The sequence below is a fragment of the Schistocerca serialis genome, chromosome 1 (assembly GCF_023864345.2).
Source record: "Schistocerca serialis cubense isolate TAMUIC-IGC-003099 chromosome 1, iqSchSeri2.2, whole genome shotgun sequence".
NCBI classification, from domain to species: Eukaryota; Metazoa; Arthropoda; class Insecta; order Orthoptera; family Acrididae; genus Schistocerca; species Schistocerca serialis.
Window position 1 is genome coordinate 1,097,758,752 of NC_064638.1, and position 20,061 is coordinate 1,097,778,812.

The window sequence follows — 20,061 nt, forward strand, 5'->3', positions numbered from 1 at the left end:
CAGTTATTTGGTTGTACACTTTGTGGCAGTGTATGATACTTAAAACTTTTGGACCGGCTATTGCACATCTAAAATCTTGAATGTGTGGTGTAGGGTAACTGTCCAGGTCTTCTCCTGGCATTTAAAGCATGAAAAACACCACAGGGGTGCCATTAGGCACATTTCTTAAGAGTGAGGTACGAAGGTGAAGACCATGGGCTCTCAAAATGATGAATTATCCCAGCTTGGACCATTTCTTCAAATATGGCCTCTGTTTCTGTTAGGTGCTCTAGGGCAATTATGTGTGTGTGCTGTTAAATGGGTTAACTAGATGTGGTATTGATATGATGCACATTTCTGTGCTGTGCTGGTGTCTGTAAATTGGTTAAAGCATTCTTTGCAGTTTATCATGGTGTTGTCTATTGTAATGACTCTGATCAGTGTGGGGAGGAATAAATACTGGTCAGATAAATACAGTCATACCACACACCAGTCATGAGAAAGGTGGAAGTAATTCTTCACATTCAGCAGTTCCATTGAAACACTGTTTATTACACTGCAATTGGCTCTTTTTCACAATATAAACACACACACTTTAGTACTTTGTTTATTCATATACTCCCAAACTGTTTCATTATATCTTGGCACTCCAGCAACAATGACCATTTAGCACACTAGCCACTACTCATCTTTCCTCAAAGAATATACAAGGGCAAAGATACCCAGTAAGGCAAGCATATCGTACACTATTCTTTGTACTGTGCTGTAGGCTGAGCACTCCTTTGTACCAGTTACTGTGTTGTCGACGACTGTGGTCTGCAGTCATCCTCTCCTCTAAACCACCATTAATGCACAATGCCCACGTAAATCAGCACCTAATAAGGGCTCAATGGTGTTAACAAATACAAGTTTCACTGTAAAGGGTGTGGCAAGGCCTAAGTTGGTAGTCAGTACTTTGTGGTTGCATATTGTGACTGCTGAGTTTATCGCCTTCAGGCACAAATGTTTATCCGATTTACTGTCAGGCGCACACCACTGATGTCAAACATGAAGGTCATGTCTATACACCTGCCTGATATTTGTTGTTTGTTGCAGCACAGTGGGTTGTGCTGACACCCATAGTGTTTGTGGAACTTCTGTAGACACTATACTGCTGCCGTTGATATGCTGTCTGTTGTGATGCAGTTTGTTTACTGTTGTGTGATGATGTTCCACTATTTAATTATCTTCCATCTGTAGCTGATGGCCCTCTAACCAGTTACAAAGACTGCCACATGACATTCATTCAGCTATAGTGGCAACCAGCAGAAGTTTCCCTCTTAAGGGGAGTTGGAATGCCGGAAAATGGAAAAAATTCACATTTTCAGTTTTTAACCTTATAACTTAATTTGAAATTTTCTGCTTAAAATGGTGCAAAATTTGTTAAGAAATTCCAATTGGAAGTATTTTTATTTAATTTTTCAAAATTACATGTGCGCCCAGCAAAGTTACCCATCTTGTGATTTGTACACATTTAAATCTTCGCATTTCCGAAAACATTACATATAGAAGGCTGTGGATTTCACTCTTCAGTTGTAGAATCTTTGATCCTTCCATAGGTACCATTGTTTTTACGACTAGCTGTGTTTATTGTTCAGTTTTTGATCTGTGAGTGTTTGTTTTGAGCCTCGAGTTTAGTTTGTCGCTCATTTGGAGTTTGTTATCTGTCTTGTTTTGACTTTCAGTGGTGAGTGCGTAGTTTCTACGATGCCTAGGAGTGCATCATTATTTAAAAAGCGAAAGTTTCGCGGTAATAGATTTACAAATAACGTTTGTTCAAGTGATTCTGCTTCAGCACCTGTTGATGCTGGTGAAAGTTCTGACGTTTGTACAGCTGAGATGTGTGAAGGAGACACGCCCACCAGTGCATCAAAAAAGAAGTTATCAAACTGTGCAAGTGAAATTACAGATGAAGCTTCTAATGAACAATATGTTTTAGTCGACTTTCCTGTTTTTACTGAGTTTATGAAGAAATGTTTGTGTTGTAATCTTTGTGGAGGTTCTTTTGATATGAACATAACAAAATCTATAGGACTTTCCTGCAAAATTGCTATAGTTTGTGCCAGTTGTGAAAATGAGACCTGTTTTTGGAGCTCTAAAACATGCAGTAGCAATTTGTTTGAGAGTAATATCAGGCTAATGTATGCAATGAGAGCAATTGGTAAAGGACATACTGCTGCTCAAACATTTTGTGCCATAATGAATCTTCCACCTCCACCTGCTAAAATTGACAATTACACTGAAGTGATAGGAGATGCTGTTCAGTCTGTAGCAGATTTATCAATGAAAGCTGCTGCCAGTGAAGCAAAATATATAAATGAAGGAAACCCAGATATCCCTGTTGCTTTTGATGGAACCTGGCAGAAAAGGGGTCACACATCCAAAAATGCTGTTGCTACTGTTACTAGTGTGGACAGCGGTAAAGTTTTGGACTATGAAGTGCTCACTAAACATTGTTACCATTGTGCATCTGGTAAGATAGAAGCAGCTCACATATGTAGCAAGAATTATGAAGGTACGAGTGGAGGCATGGAGGCTGCCGCTGCTGTGAAAATGTTTAGCAGATCAGAAAAAGAACGGGGAGTATTTTACACAAAATTCCTTGGAGATGGGGACTCCAAGGCATACAAAAGTGTTACAGAATCCATGCCATATGTCAATAAGACAATAACTAAACTAGAATGTGTCGGTCATGTTCAGAAACGAATGGGCACTCGTCTAAGGAAACTGAAACAGAATCTGAAGGACAAAATTTTGTCAGATGGTAAAACCATTAGAGGTCGCCTGTCAGATAAAATTATAAATGAATTACAACAATACTATGGTATGGCAATAAGAAATAATGCAAATAATTTGCAGGAAATGAGACAAGCTGTATGGGCCACATATTTACATCGATCATCAACTGATGATAATCCTCAACATTTTGCTTGTCCAGATGGTCCTCAGTCATGGTGCAATTATAGAAAATCTCAAGCTACTGGGGATCCTTATCACCATAAAAATTATATTCCATTGGCTGTTATGGAAGTAATTAAACCAATATATAGAGACTTGGGGCATCCTGATCTTCTGCGAAAATGTCTTCATGGTTGTACCCAGAATCAAAACGAGTCATTCAACAACCTCATTTGGACTCGTGTACCTAAGAATGTATTTGTTGGGATAAAAACATTGAAATGGGGAGTCAGTGATGCTGTTATTTCATTCAATGATGGTCATATGGGTAGGCTAAAGGTCATGGCAAGGCTCGGCATTGCTCCTGGTATCAACACCATCAGAGGTCTTCAGCTTCTGGACAGCGTGCGAGTAAGGAAGGCTCAGTATGCAGCTGAATTTAATACAAAAAAAGCAAGGGCAGCAAGGAGAAGAAAGCTTCTAGGTGAAGAAGAAGAACTAGAAGATGACCCTGATTACTCTGCTGGACACTTTTGATAATAGAATAAAAGGTATTTGTGAATTTTCATAATAAATTACTTTAATCGCATTTTCTGGCATTTGACATTTTTAGTGTTACATGTACCTTTATCTCATAAACCACTCAACCAACAACATTCAAATTTTCAGAAATGCTGCAAAACAGTTCAAAGAGGCCACTGAACTAGAATCATGACAAGAACTGGCTTATTCTCTGAACTAGGGAAGTTTATGTTATACTTTTTCCAATAAAAAATGGCTTAATGGTAAAAAATTCATAAATACTATACCAACAAAAAGAAAACATTGGTTCTAGTTCAGTGGGCTCACAATATATGCTGAAAACCTCTGCCAGAATTTCAAAGTTCTGAAGATAATAGTTCCAAAGAAAAAGGTACACAAAGTTAGCAAATTTAACATTGGCGAGATAGGGCATTCCAACTCCCCTTAAGTGCTTATGTAGCTAATAACAGTATAGTTCATTTGCAGAAAGGTTGTTGTATTTTCTTGGAATAGCACTAGAATACTGACAGAATGAATTCTCTCTTAGTACATTGCGTTTATTATGAATATTAGATCTAGTTTCTAATCCAGTTTGCAATGCTCCACAGAAACTGCAGGTGCATCAGCAGAACCTGTAAAGAAAGAGTAATTTATGGTCATAGGGACTCCTCACTGTGGGCCCAAATAGTGAATCTGGACAGCTCTCACAGCACCCCATGTCCTATAGAATCCATTCCACCTGAAAACTGACTTCGTGATTAATAAAATGAGAAGATGATGTAACTGAATTGGAGGCTTGCCAGTGATCTCGTGATGATGACTGTATTTTATTGCACCTTCTCTTTACAATTCAATACCAACCACTTTCCATACATGTACACAATCTGATTCAACATTCCTGGAGTAATGCAAATACACTGTGACTAGTATATTTACAACAGGTATACAATCTTTGTTCAACTACTGTCAGCCAATACAGGTAATTACCACAATAATTCTTCTTCTATGTGTTTTCAGTGTAACCCAGGAAAATGGCATGATACATATTATTTGTGTCAGTACTGTGTTAGACTTCGACTCTGGCTGTGATTTTCCATTTCCAGTTTTATGTGCTGTCAAGTTTACATTTGAACGAATGAATGTACTCATTTCACTGTATGTGTTTTGTTAAACTTCATGAATCATAGGTTATTTATTGTATTAGTAATTATGAAACTTTATTTGCAAGGAAAATTAGGTGTTGTATCAAAAGAAAGAATATATAGTATTTGTCAGCCAGTAATACAGGTTTTAGTAATGTTCACTTTTTGATGTTGCAGGACCTTAAAACAATTTTGGATAATTCAAAAGAAGGAGTTATATTCTTCAGTTTGGGAACAAATGTTCAAGCTTCTGAAATGCCAAATGACAAGTTCATTGCCTTTATGAAAGCTTTCTCAAAACTGAAGCAAGAAGTACTGTGGAAATGGGATCAAGATACTATGGTTGGGAAGCCAAATAATGTACATCTTGGGAAATGGTTTCCCCAAAATGATATTTTGGGTAATATACTTAATTTTTGGTCTGAGATTGTCTTATCCTGTCATCATTAAGCAATGAACTTAAATCATTTAAGAATAATGATTTTTTTGTTAGTTAATAGTTAGTATTGAAAGAAGATGTTTGGTATACCATAGACTCAATTTATATTTCTTGCCTCATTCTAGAATCCTGAACATTATCTGTGTCCTTATATTTACAATACCCAAATTTTATCTGTGCCTTGTCTTTGTAAAATAAATAAGGGTTTCTTCTCACTCCATTTACGTAACAAATTGATTAGGTATATTTTTTCTGTGTTAGCTATTACTGCTCTAATTTGATCGACAGTTGAATAAAACGGAAAATTCACTCATTGAAACTGCAACTGAAAGCTAGGTTAGTGTATGTATTTTTTTGTGTGTCTCATGACAGTACTAAAATATCACATTATGAAGATAAGTACTGGCCACCTGTTTTGTCTCATAATTTTATATTCACTTTATCAATGAGAATGATACACAAAGGGCTAAAGAACAGTTGTAGATATTATTCTCAAAACAAATCCTTCGAAGTTTTAGGTGTGTTTTCCTACAGTATGTGCAAGTTCAGACTTCTCAGCATTTGAAACACCAACCACAGCAAAGCAAAGTAGACTGTGATAATTAATTTTGCTTTTATTTATGTGTGCTTGGTGCCTGCTGTTTGTCTGATTGCTGACTGGACATGTTCCCAACTAATAGAACTTTAATAAATTTTGAGCCATATAGATGTTTTATAAGGGATCTCTTTCGTTGACAGAATTCACTTACCCAGTATTTATTAATAAATCACTGCTTGTCGTGCGCTTGATCTAAAATGAGAATTTGTTGTCTTCATGTCAGATTCTAATACATTAGTGTGACATGACTGAGTCCAGTTGAAATTAATTAATTCTATATCCAAAGATTACTACTTTTTAATATTTTGTGAAGTTCAAAACGTTTCTTTGGTTTGTCAAAAACTGTTTACCTTTTCACATGGTTGGTTTTAGCCCAGATCTAACTGATTGTTGCTACAATATTGACTGAATATCACTTGTTAAGGATATAAAATCATCCAAAAAAAGTCTGTACACATAATAAATACCCTATTCTATCAGTTACCAATGGTACGGACAGTAATAGCACTGTTATAGTTTCCTGGGGCAGACCTGATTTTACTCCTGTGGCTGTAGAGGGCTGTCCATCCAGGATTTCTTGCTGCATTCTGCCTCTCAAGAATTTTTCTATCTAGTTACAAGGCTTGCTAGATATCATGTAGCAAATTATTTTGTTTAACATTTGTCAACTTACAGTTTTATATGGGTCTTGCGAATCAAGTTTACCTGGCTCCTTCTGCCCATTTCCTTTAGAATACCATGTTTATAGAAAGAATGATTTAGGTTTTGAAATATGTCCTATTACTATTGGGGAGGTCACCTTGTTATGCGAGTATCACTATGTCTGAACTCTTATGTCTTTTTAACCCCCCCCCCCCCCCTCTCTCTGTCTGTGTGTGTGCTTTCTAAGATATATGGGGGAAAAATGTCAATAATGTTATTTTATTTTGTACAGGACATAAAAATGTTGTGTTGTTTATATCACATGGTGGCTTACTGAGTCTTCAAGAAGCTGTCTACCATGGAGTTCCAGTTGTAGGAATACCACTATTTGGTGATCAGAAAGTGAATTTGATTCGAGCTGAGGACAAAGGATATGCAGTTAAATTACTATTCCACAATGTAACAGAAGAGTCATTACTGTGGGCAATCAATGAAGTTTTAACTCAGCAAAAGTAAGTTAATTCATTCATTTCTATTAGCATGTCCATCATTACCATTCTGTTCAGTGCTAAGCTAGGGGAGTTTATTTGGTTATTTACAGAGGGAAGTAAATATTCACCTGAAGTGATAGACAGCTATTTAGATCATCAAAGATTTCACAATTGGAAAGTAAGCACTTTTTTAATAATGATATTTATATTATAAATAATGACTTTTAGAGTTTGATCCCTGACCAGTCTAAGAATTTGTTCTGTAAGATAAATCATTTATTCTTCTGGGTATGGTTTCTATGGGAGAGAAAACGCCAAATTACATTGTGACTTAGCTTTCATATTACAAGTACCCCAGGTTGAAGGTGAAGGCTTATAAACCCCAGTAGGACCAGGCATAGAAAAGTACTTTGTTATTGAAACGAACCTTTGGGTGAATGACTAATTTTACAGTTTTATTCCTATGTTTGTACAATTGCAGGCACTGAGACCTAAACTTAAGTGGAAACTGGATAATAATAAAATTAGTGAACTGAAATGCATTTTCGGGGTTATTGTCAATAGTTTTTTTAATGAAAGATTTGCTTAAGATGTGAGGTCATGCTGAAAAGTAATGCCTCTGATGATTTTTTAGTGTGATAGTTCTTAAAGATTTTTAAATAAAACAAATCTTATTAACATTCTACATCTTTATTCTTCACATCTAGCTATTTGCAGCCCTCTGCTAGTAGAGGACCTTGAATTGTAGCATGTACAGGGTGACAGTTATAGAACTACCTGAAATAAAATTGTCATAACTGCTGAATGGTTTGCGTTAGGACATTCAGATTGCATGGTTGGCTGTGGGTATGATGGGAATTAGTGTGCACTGTGTGGTTTGGTTTAGTGATGAAGCCCACTTTCATCTGGATGGGTTCCTCAATAAGCAAAATTGGCACATATGGGGGAATGAGAATCACCCTCAATGGGTGACTGTGTGGTGTGCAGTGTCCAGTTATGGAATAATTAATGTGCTATTCCTTGATGGTGCGGTGACTACCGAACAGTATGTGATAGAACACTTGCCCGTGGAAGGCAAAGGTCCCGAGTTTGGGTCTCGATCCAGCACACGGTTTTAATCTGCCAGGAAGTTTCAGTACATGAAGATTTTGGAAGATGATTTCATCCCCATTATCCAAATTGACCCTGATTTTGACAAGATGTGGTTCATGCAAGATGGTTCTTGACCACATTGAAGCAGGAGAGTGTTTGATGTCCTGAAGGAGCATTTTGGGGACTGCATTCTGGCTCTGGGGTAAGCAGAGGCCATTGGTATGGGCCTTGATTGGCCACCATATTCTCCAGACCTGAACACATGCCTCTTTTGTGGGGCTATATTAAAGACAAGGTATACAGCAATAACCTCAACACCATTACTAAGGTGAAAATAGCCATTCAGGAGGTCTTTGACAGCATCGATATTCCGACACTTCAGCGGGTCATGCAGAACTTTGCTATTCATCTGTGTCACAACATCACCAATAATGGCAGGCATATTGGCCATGCCACAACCTAAATCCAAAAATGTGTAGTGATGTTTACATGTTGAATAAAGTGTGTGTGTAATATAGTTTTCAGCTATTTTTTTTTCCTTCCCCCATATAGTTCAATAAATGTCACCCTGTACATGGCGGTGTAACTTCATTGTATTGTTGGATGAGAAACAGTGTGTTGTAATCAAGTTTTGAATGTGAAGAGTTCATCCACATATGAAACACCACCTCCTTCAGCATGACAGCGCCAGACCACACACGAGCATTGCAACATCTCCAATAATCCAACACCTTGGGTTCACTAGCATCAGTCACACTCCATACAGCCCTGACTTGGCCCCATCCGATTTTCTTCTGTTTCCATAAATTAAAAAACACCTTCGAGGACATCACTTTGATAGTGATGAAGCGGTGCAAGCACAGATGAGGTTGTGGCTCTGTCAATAGAGCCACAGTTTCTACAGTTATGGTATCAACAAACTGGTTTCTCCTTTGGCAAAATGTGTTCATTGCCAGAGTGGCTGTTTTGGGAACAAATCACAAGCATACAGAATGTGTCTAATTGCACATACAATAAAAGATACAATGTAAATAAAGTAGAAAGTTAAAAATATTGACTCAATTAACAGAAAGTTGTGTAACACTGAGAAAGAATTAGTAAATATACAGGAATCAAATTTTAACTAAGTATTAAAATCAATAAATAAATGCAGTAACACCAAAACAGGATTTTTGAATGTCTGTGATAATGCTCAAATAGGTATTTGTAAAACAGTTTTAAGTTTAGTGATGGTATTCGTTTTCTCTCTCAAATTCATTGACCATATAAAAAGATATCTGTAATAGGTACTCTTTCAGAATTTGTTTAAATTTTGGCAGTTGTTTGTGAAGGCATTTGATATGCATTGGGGGTACATTAAACAGCTTAATGATGGAGTAATAAACTCCTTTTTTAAGCCAATTTAGACATTTCAGTTCAGTGTGCAAACTACTTTGGTTCTAGAATGAGATTTTCACTCTGCAGCAGAGTGTGCACTGATATGAAACTTCCTGGCAGACTGAAACTGTGTGCCGGATCGAGACTCGAACTCCAGACCTTTGACTTTCATGGGCAACTGCTCAACCATCTGAGCTACCCGATTACGACTCACGCCCCCATCCTCACAGCATTACTTCCACCAGTACCTCGTCTCCTGCTTCCCAAACTTCACAGAAGCTCTACTGTGAACCTTGTAGAACAAGGACTCCTGGAAGAAAGGATATTGCGGAGACATGGCTTTGCCACAGCCTAGGGGATGTTTCCAGAATGAGATTTTCACTCTGCAGTGGAGTGTGTGCTGATACGAAACTTCCTGGCAGATTAAAACTGTGTGCCGGACCGAGACTTGAACTCAGGACCTTTGCCTTTCGCAGGCAAGTGCTCTACCATCTGAGCTACCCAAGCACGACTCACGCCCCTTCCTCACAGCTTTACTTCTGCCAGTACCTCGTCTCCTACTTTCTAAACTTCACAGAAGCTCTCCTGCCAGTCTTTCTTCCAGGAGTGCTAGTTCTGCAAGGTTCGCAGGAAAGCTTCTGTGAAGTTTGGAAAGTAGGAGACAAGGTACTGGTGGAAGCAAAACTGTGAGGATGGGGGCGTGAGTCGTGCTTGGGTAGCTCAGTTGGTAGAGCACTTGCCCCCGAAAGGCAAAGGTCTCGAGTCTCGGTCCGGCACACAGTTTTAATCTGCCAGGAAGTTTCATATCAGCGCACACTCTGCTGCAGAGTGAAAATCTCGTTCAGGACTGATCCACCAGGCTGTGGCTAAGCCATGTTTCCGGAATATCCTTTTTTCTAGGAGTGTTGGTTCTGCAAGGTTCGCAGGAGAGCTTCTGTGAAGTTTGGGAAGTAGGAGACGAGGTACTGGTGGAAGTAAAGCTGTGAGGATGGGGTGTGAGTCTTGCTTGGGTAGCTCAGATGGTAGAGCACTTGCCTGCGAAAAGCAAAGGTCCTGAGTTCGAGTCTCAGTCCGGCACACAGTTTTAATCTGCCAGGAAGTTACTTTGGGTCTTGTGTTGTAGTCATGATATTCACTGTTATTTTTTACAGGGAAAGGTTATTAGAGACAAAGGACAAGAGGAAAGCTTATGCTTTGAGAAGATGGTAGGGATCCTCCTCTTTTGAAACACGTACTTGCAAGCGTGTCTTTGATGGACAAGACTAATTAATCTGATAACTTATTTTTGTGCAGTGAAATTTTTTTTTTCAGGCTGTTGGTTCCCCCAGAATATAACAGCATGTGACATTAATGAATGAAAGTGACTATTTCAGCCACAGATGCAATAACTTGTAGAGCAAATATTGCTGAGCTACGTCTCTTAAAAATATGAAGAATGTGGGTTGACCAATTACATTTGCTGTCCATATATTCACCCAGGAAGTTTGTATCCTCAGCTGTTTGTTTTGGTTGATCTCTACACTTTATATTAATTACTTCAAAATTTATTTGTGGTGTATGAAACTGTTGTAACGTCAAGTTGAACACTCATATTTCAAAGACGACACAATACATGTAAGTCACAGAGCAAGTAGACAAAGTGAGACATGTGTACATGGTAACAGTCAAATAAGCACCGAGTCCAAGTCTAGCGGCCACTGGCTGGCTGGCCGCTTAGGTGGCGCGGCTGCTGCATCGCTGGCAGGCAGCGCCGCATGTAGAGGATGCGTGTAACTGCGCGGCGACACTTCTAAAGATCGGCGAGTCACAACAGAAACCTCAAATAATGGGTTATATCTGTATTGAGTGAGAGACCATTTGAGAAAAACCAATTTAAAAATGCAGTGAAATCTTTGTTCATAGTTTGTTAAATAAGGTTCCCCACTCAGATGAGGCAGGTTCTCTGGATGAACCATTCAGCATTACAGTCTGCTTTTGGTCCTTAAGGTATTACTGAAGCCCCAAACCAACAGCACCACCTAAACCATAATATTCTGCCTTTTTCAAAAGAATTTGATGGTTTACACAGTCAAATGCCTTTGAGAGATCACAGAAAATACCTACAGGAGACATTGTTTTGTTAATGAATTCCAGGTCTTGATTGTGAGAAGAGAATATTGCTTGTTCAGTAAAAAAAAAAAGTCCTAAAGTGACTATTGATGAGGATATTATGGCAGTTGAGATGATCAACAATCAATCTGTGCGTAAGTTTTTCAAGAATTTTTGAAAAGACAGTTAAAAAGGAGGTTGGATAGTAGATTGTAACATCATTTTTATCACCTTTTAAGAGTGATATCACTGCAGCCAGTTTTAGTCTATCAGGGACAACTCCTTCTTGGAGAGATGTGTTGAATTTGTTGCTTAAAACTAGACTTAAATAACTATGAAAATAATCAATTTTTGACAATATAATGTAATCAGATGGATAAAAATCTACTCGATAGTATAACCTTCATTTATCTGTGTGTTTTTATCTCACTGCTTGGTGAGTAGATTTTTATCTATCCTATTACATTATAATGATATGATATAATAGAGGGAAACGTTCCACGGGGGATAAATGTATCTAAAAACAAAGATTCTGTAACTTACCAAACGAAAGCGTTGGTGCGTTGATAGAAACAATAGAAACAATAACAACAACAAACACACACACACACACACACACACACACACACACACACATATTTCAAGCTTTCACAACCCACGGTTGCTTCATCAGGAAAGAGGGAAGGAGAGGGAAAGACGAAAGGATGTGGGTTTTACGGGAGAGGGTAAGGAGTCATTCCAATCCCGGGAGCAGAAAGACTTACCTTTCCGCTCCCAGGATTGGAATGACTCCTTACCCTCTCCCTTAAAACCCACATCCTTTCATCTTTCCCTCTCCTTCCCTCTTTCCTGATGAAGCAACCGTGGGTTGCAAAAGCTTGAAATTAGTGTGTGTTTGTTATTGTTATTGTTTCTATCAATGCACCAACGCTTTCGTTTTGTAAGTTACAGAATCTTAGTTTTTAGATACCTATTACATTATAAGACTGAACCTTTTATTTTTTAATGACTTACTTATCCTTTTACTCTCATTTAATGTAATAAAAGGTAAGGATATCTGTGGGGTTCTGATGCTGATAACTTTCTGTAAAGAGACAGTACTTTGTCCACAGGTCCTTTACAGCCTGCCTTTCCTTCTGCTGTTAAAAAATGTTTGTTCAATATTTCTGCAACCATTTCAACTTTCTTTGTAATATCACCACCTTGTTTAATTTCTATCTGTGTCATGTTTCCTGTTTTTCTTCCAGTTTCCTTCTTTATTGCGTCTAAAATTGTTTTTATATTATTTTTTTATTTATCAATTTCAGTTTTTGTTCACATACTCTTAGATTTATTTATTACATTCTTTAGAGTGCTATAGTGCTGCTGTTTCTTTCAGTCATACAAGTTGTGAAAGAACTATATAGTACAGTATCCTCTTTGTTCTGCAGGATGCTTTTATTCCTGCAGTGAGCCATGTCTTCTCATCAGTGATTACATAGTAGTTTCTAACATTTTTTTTTTTAATGTTAACTTCTGAGTGAGGAATGAGTTCATTATAAAGTGTATTATGCTTTTTATTTACATTTGTTTCGCTGTAAACTGGACTCCAGTCTATCTGTTGCAGGCTCTTGTTAAAATTTTTAAGGTTCTCAAAATTTATCATCCTAAAATATTTCCAAGAATGATCAGAACTGTTGCACAGATTGAGGTCAGTGAGTGTAAGTAATTGGTCATCATTGTAAGAAAGGTCACTTACAATTGGACCTACACTGATGCTGTTGACTCTTGACTTATCGGTAAATGTACTGTCAATCAAACTTTGACATTTATTAGTAACCCTAATTGGAAAATCTACCAGTGGCATCAGGCTAAGAGATTCAACTAATTGTTCTAAACCTACTTTTCTATTGCTCTCATTTGGAAAACATACATTAAAATCACCTGTAATTGTTGTTAGTTGTAAGTTAGAAAGATCTGCTAATGATATTTTCATGGTTACTAATAAATGGTTTAAAGCCAACTCACTGACATTAAACTTCAAAAAGACTCACTATATGCAATTCAGAACCTGTAAGAGGTTTCCACTCAGCATATGCATAAAGTATGAAGAAGAGCAGATAGAAGAGGTTGACAGTCTTAAATTCCTGGGATTACAACTTGATAATAAATTCAGTTGGGAGGAGCACACCACAGAACTGCAGAAACATCTTAACAAATCTGTATTTGCAATTAAAGTGTTAGCTGACATAGGCAACATAAAAATGAAAAAGCTTGCATACTTTCCCTACTTTCGTTCCATAATGTCATAATGTATAATATTTTGGGGTAACTCTTCAAGTCAAACAAAAGTTTTCAGAGTCCCAAAGCGTGTAATACGTATTATTTGTGGAGTAAATTCACGGACGTCCTATAGAAACCTCTTCAAAGAATTGGGTACACTAACTACTGCCTCTCAGTATATTTACTCCTTACTGAAATTTGTCCTAAATAATATATATCTTTTTTCCAAACATACAGCTCAGTTCATACATACAATACCAGGAACAAAAATGATCTGCACAAGGACTTAATAGCACTTACTTTAGTTAAAAAAGGGGTCCACTACTCAGTAACACTCACCTTCAATAATTTGCCAGCAAACATTAAAAATTTAGTTACAAACAAAGATCAGTTTAAAAGGAGCCTGAAAGACTTACTAGTGGCCAACTCCTTCTACTCCATTGACAAATTTTTTAATAGACTTACTAGTGGCCAACTCCTCCTTCTCCATTGACTGAGGGCCTTGAGGCAATAGGCTCATTGTTAACTGTTTCGTGTATATTTTCAGCTTGACATGAAGAATAAAGATGTAGAATGTTAATAACATTTATTTTATTTAAAAATTTTTAAGAGTGTTCTCATAAAAAATTCAGAGGCATTACCTTTCAGTGTGCTGTTGTATTAAGTACTAAGAGTCATAAATTTTTCCTCTTCTACAGCAAAGAATGTGGAAAGGGAGGGAAGAATAACTACTAATAGAATAATAAAAATAGGTTTCTAAGAGTTTATGAAGAGTCGCCCATGTAAATTTTTTTGACACATTTGTGGTAATGTGTCTTCTTCAGCAATCATAGATATTACTATAATTGAGCAGCAGGTGACTTTGAGCAGCCAATGATGCAGTAATGAGATGATTTTCCTTGATCACTCGAGTTACTAGCAGTCAGAATATAAGCAAATTGTACTTATGAGAGAAAACGCCATTGTCCAGAGTAAATAGATGCAAACACACAGATAATTACACTTACCTTCACAAAACAAAAAAGTGCTTGTACCCAATGGCACCCCACACCATAAGGCACTGAGTTGGCACTGTACGTCTTGTGCAAATGCTGTCACTGTGATGTCACTTCTCCTGTCTGCGGCAAACCAAAATGTGGTCATAATTTCAAATAAACAAGAACACTACCTGGTGCCATTCTTGTCCCCAGTGACATCATTCCATACACCAGTGCCGTCTAGTATGTTTCTACACATTTGTCAAAGATAGGTAGGGAACTGGATGAGACGAACGTAATCTGTGCCATATTAAAGAGTGACGTTCACCCCTGATAATGTATGATGTGTTACAATGTACCACCATACCAAATTCAGGAATTGTTCTGGACCACTCTAGAACATCCTCTCTACAGTCTGCACTTATCGAGCTGTGATTTTCATGTGTTTGGGTGAATAAAGGAAGCAGACAGAGGACACAGGTTTATGAGGATGGCACTGTCGAAGTGTTCTTGTGCAACTGGCTGCTGTAGTAGCCACATTCATTTTATGAAAATTTCATCGAGAAACTACCTATCCACTGGAAAAACTGTGTCTCCTATTCATGAGACTACATAGAAAATAAGTTTGTTTGTACATGTTTTCCTGAAGCTTAAATAAACGTATAAAAACATTTCTGGTTTCTATGTGAGTAACTATCATAGTCTGACTTCTTTTGTTTTCAGTCACTTCTTTACAATAAAATGAAAATACTTTCAATAAAATACTGCTGAAATTCTTACATAACAGAACTTAAAACATAAATGAGCTGTGTAGCATATGTTTTTAATAAGTTTTGACCTTTATCTGAAATTTTGAATCTGATTGCAAATTTTAAGTTTTGTTTTAAATTAATTAAAAATTGTACAAACTCATAGAATGGAAAATTGTACAACTGATTTTAAATAAAAAATTGAAAATTGTCTCATTGTAAACTACTTTGTTGTATTGCAGCACATAAAATATTGGTTACTAGGTTGTTGAATATGTATTATTTCCATAGCTGTGTAAAGGAAAGTTATAATAAATTTCTATATCTGAACTACTTGTTGCACATAGAAGAAAGTGGTATGAAGGAAAATGACTGGAGAGGTTTAGGGAAAGGGGTACAGTTCAGAAAAATCACCCAGAACCCCAGGTCAGGGGAGACTTACCAGATGGGCTGATAAGGAAAGACAGATAGTTGGGAACTGCACTGGATAAGATTTGAAAACCTAACGGCTTAATTGTGGAAAACACAGTAACATGCAAGACAGAGATTACTAATAAAACACTGTGCATAAGTTAATAGGAATGAAAAGCTAAGTGCATTGTATATAACAGAGGTGGGAGGGTGGATGGCGAAAAATAGACAGGTCAGAAAATGAAAGGCATACAAAACTAAAATGTAGTGAAGAAAGGAGTAGTTACTGTGAAGAAATGCTGAGATGGAAGGAATTAATGTAAATTAAGGCCAAGTGAGTGGCAAGAACCAAGGTCATATTGTAGTGCTAGTTCCCACCTGCAAAGTTCTGAGAAACTGGTGTCTGGGGGAAGAATAGGTCATGACTGTCATGTTGCACAGTATGCTCTGCAACAGGATAACATGTTACGCTATTGCAGAGCATACACACCATGTAGTCTTCCCCCAGACACGTTTCTCAGAACTCCGCAGGTGGAAACTAGCACAACAACATGTTCTTCGTTCTCACCACCCACTTGGCATTAATTATCTCAGTTCCATCCATCTCAGCATTTCTTCACGGTAACTACTCCTTTCTTCACTCCATTTTAGCTTCGTACACTTTTCGTTTTCTGACCTATTTTTTGCCGTCTCTCCCCCCCCCCCCCCCCCCCCCCCTGCCACATCTGTTACATACAATTTATTTAGCTTTCCACTCTTATTTACTCTTGTATGATGTTTTAGTAGTAATCTCTATCTTGAATCTTACCGTGTCTTCCACGTTTAAGCTCTCAGGTTTTCAAATCTCCTCTGGTGCAGTCCCCAATTATCAGTCATCCTTCTCAGCCCATCTGGTAAGTCTCCCTTGACCCAGGGTTATGGGTGACTTTTCTGAACTGTACCCCTTTCCCTAAACCCCTCTAGTCCTTTCCCTTCACCCCTCTTCCTTCCCCTTCAACTCTTCTACCAGAAGAAATGCCACTGGCTCCAAAAGCTTGTAAAAGTTAAACCCTTTTGTGCGAGTTCCCCTGGTGCCGCTTGGTGAGTAGATTTTTTAGCTATCCATTTACACAATATAGTCAATATTTGATTATTATTGTTGTTATTGTACACAGAGTTACTCAGAATGTCTTTCAGTTCACTTTTGTATGTGCAAAATTAATTATACTTCTGCAGAACTATTTTTATAAAGGGGGAGGAAGTGAGGCTTATTCCATACTGATTTGTACTGCCTGTATTACGTGTTCTGTGATAAGGAGCATGAGTGCCCTCGTCATGAATCACCCCTCTGAAAATTGGAGAAAAGTGGGTACATAGGGCTCTTATAGAAGTACTTGGCATGAAGATTTCAGTCTTCACCCTGTGTTTCTGCAAGTAAAGAATGATTGCACAGAATGACTTGAACTGTGGTGGAAATTGAGCTTTTTGTCACTTCTGTGCAGTGTGTCAGTTCTAAGCAGTATTGGGTAGATTATCATACTGAAAGCACATATTACTACTTGCAAACTGCACCAGCAACAAAGCTGAGAGAACTCTCTGCACTGTTATATATTTGGCTATACGACAGTGTATCTGTGGATTTCTAGCAGCATGTCTGTATGAGAATTATTTGGTATTGACTATTTTTGTGGTCAGTTGAAAGCACTTAAGTGTCCAATATGAATGCCACAAAAATATAACCTAGGAATTCTCTTGTGTAAAAGAAGTAGGTGCTTACATGTTAAAAAAAGTGAGTGAGAAATGATTTTGTTAAGTTGTCACAAGTGATCAGCATTATCTTTTGAATTCGTGACACAAACACAACAGCCTTAAAACATAAGAAATGTAGAGAAATTACTGGCTGTGTGAGCCAGAGGTGATCACATTATGTACTCAGTGTCACTTCATACAGTTAAAACCATGGGCTTGGCCTGGATGATGATGATGAAGGCAATCTGACAATGTTCATTCTCCTTGGAGCTTCCACAAATGGATATGTATGTCATGCTGTTACACACAAATCTGGGGCTCTTTGGGACAGCACTTGTGGTCACCATACTGACAGTCTGGGGTGCTCCATGAATCATCGCACTGTCCTTGTGAACACTTGTCTTGCTGGAAAAAAGTCCATTCACTAACTGAAGGTATGTGACATGACTGTTTGATCCTGCACAGCTGAGCAAACTATGTACTTGTCGTCTTGGGTGCAGTCACATGTATATGGAATGTACACGCCATTTCTCCTACCTACTTTACATGGTTTTGTTGAAATGTTAATCATTTGTATGTAGTGCAGTTCATCCCAATCTGTTGTTTCTTCCTTTCAGCCGTCATGGTGTTAAAATTTCAGTGGCTAGCCACGTGCATTACCCTTTCGGTACAAAGGTCAGTGCGTCTCAAGATGTGAACTTCATGCAGCTTGAACTTTTATGACGTTTCAGGTACCGGCAGCGTGCAGCAGAGCTGTCGCAACTGTTCCATGACCAGCCCCAGCAGCCTCTGGAGCGCGCCATCTTCTGGACTGAGTATGTGCTGCGGCACGGTGGTGCAACACACTTGCGCAGTGCAGCACTGGACCTCTACTGGTGGCAGCTGGCATTGCTTGATGTTGCAGCAGCCATTGCAGTCTGCATGCTGGTACCAGTGTTGCTCTGCCTCTTTGTGGTTCGCAGGTGCCGCCGAAGGCATGCTACACCAGAAGTCCGTGCCGAGTCAAAGAAAAAACGGTGATGATGTCAACGCTTTGAGACCACAAGGCACTGCATACTGAGTTCAGTGGGATAGATCAATTGCATGCCACATGACCTGACTTTCCCTTCACTGCAGTTGTGTAAATATAATCAAAACATATTGTCTGTATGCCTCACCATGCTAAGATAGCAATTTTGTGACACAGTGTTACGCGCTGAGGATGGATTGGTAAGCTGAATGTAAAACATAATAAATATTTTTATCAAAAAGTACCCTTTTTCACTATCTCCATCAATATGCACTTCAAAAGATGTCTTTTGTGAACATTAATAAAAGGTTCATAGCCAGTTTGTTGTCACTAACTTTGAACAGATGCACTACATGTAGTTGAGAGCTTGTGAAAGGTTTCCTCTCCGGATATGTCTAAGATACAGCTAAAATGGCTGATGGTGATAGTCCTGGGATTACAACCTGATAATAAATTCAGTTGGAAGGAGCATAACACCAGACTGGTGAAGCACCTACACAAATTATTATTTGCAATGTGGATGTTGTCGGGCAAAGTGATATAAAAATAAAAAGAAGCCAGCATACTTTGCTTACTTTAACAAAATCAGAAATGCCACCATTTTTGATCTTTAGAGTGTAAAAGGAGGCCTCTGTGACTGTGGATAGTATTAATATGTCTTCCTCCAACATGCTAGACGTCTTGCAGCTATTATGGAGGGAGACCAACTGATGAAAGCTTTGGTTTGTAGTTACTACTAGAGAAGATACTATCATCACACCTTAGCAAAGGATCTGGCAGAGAACCCAAAATACTTCTGGCTGTATGTAAAATTACTAAGTGGATCTAAGGCTTCCATTAAGTCCCTTGTTGACCAGTCTGATGTGGCAGCTGAAGTTAGCAAAATGAATGCCAAGGTTTTAAATTTCATGTTCAAGAAATCGTTCACGCATGAGAACCATACAAATATACCATCATTTGACCATCGGACAGACTCATATATGGACGACATAGAAATAAGCATACCTGGCATAGAGAAGCAACTTAAAGATTTGAAATCAAATAACTCACCAGGTCTGGATGGAATCCCAGTTCGATTTTACATAGAGTGCTCAACGGCATTGGCTCCGTACCTAGCTTGCATTTATCATGAATCTCTCACCCAGCACAAAGTCCCAAGTGACTGGGAAAAAGTGCAGGTGACTCCAACGTATAAGAAAGATAAAAGAATGGACCCACAAAACTACAGACCAATAACCTGAACTTCTGTTTGCTGCAGAATCCTTGAACACATTCTCAGTTCGAATATAATGAACTTTCTTAAGACTAAGCAGCTTATATCCATGAATTAGCATGGTTTTAGAAAGTATCACTTGGGTGAAACTCAGCTTGCCCTTTTCTCACGTGATACATTGAGAACTACGGATGAAGGGCAACAGACAGATTACATACTTCTAGATCTCCAGAAAGCGTCTGACATGGTGCCCCATTGCAGACTATTAACGAATGTATGAGCACATAGAATAAGTTCACAGATACGGGAGTGGCTCGAAGACTTCTTAAATAATAGAAGCCAGTATGCTGCCCTCAATGGTGAGTATTCATCAGAGACAACGGTATCGTCAGGAGTGCCCCAAGG

The 20,061-nt window shown here is 38.2% G+C and overlaps 1 protein-coding gene across 2 annotated transcripts in view; it reads left to right on the forward strand.

The window, feature by feature from the left end:
- The window catches only part of LOC126416301 (UDP-glucosyltransferase 2-like), a 394,127-nt gene extending 375,458 nt beyond the window's left edge, over window positions 1–18,669 (forward strand). The window contains exons 4-6 of one of the 2 annotated variants that reach the window (XM_050083985.1): window positions 4,758–4,980; window positions 6,552–6,771; window positions 18,166–18,665. In XM_050083985.1, the coding sequence (XP_049939942.1) occupies window positions 4,758–4,980; window positions 6,552–6,771; window positions 18,166–18,454 (732 nt within the window). In that variant the 3' untranslated portion in view covers window positions 18,455–18,665. Of the gene's footprint in view, window positions 1–4,757; window positions 4,981–6,551; window positions 6,772–18,165 lie in introns of both variants that reach the window. The other variant, XM_050083971.1, reaches the window with a different exon arrangement.
- Window positions 18,670–20,061: the final 1,392 nt, after the last annotated feature.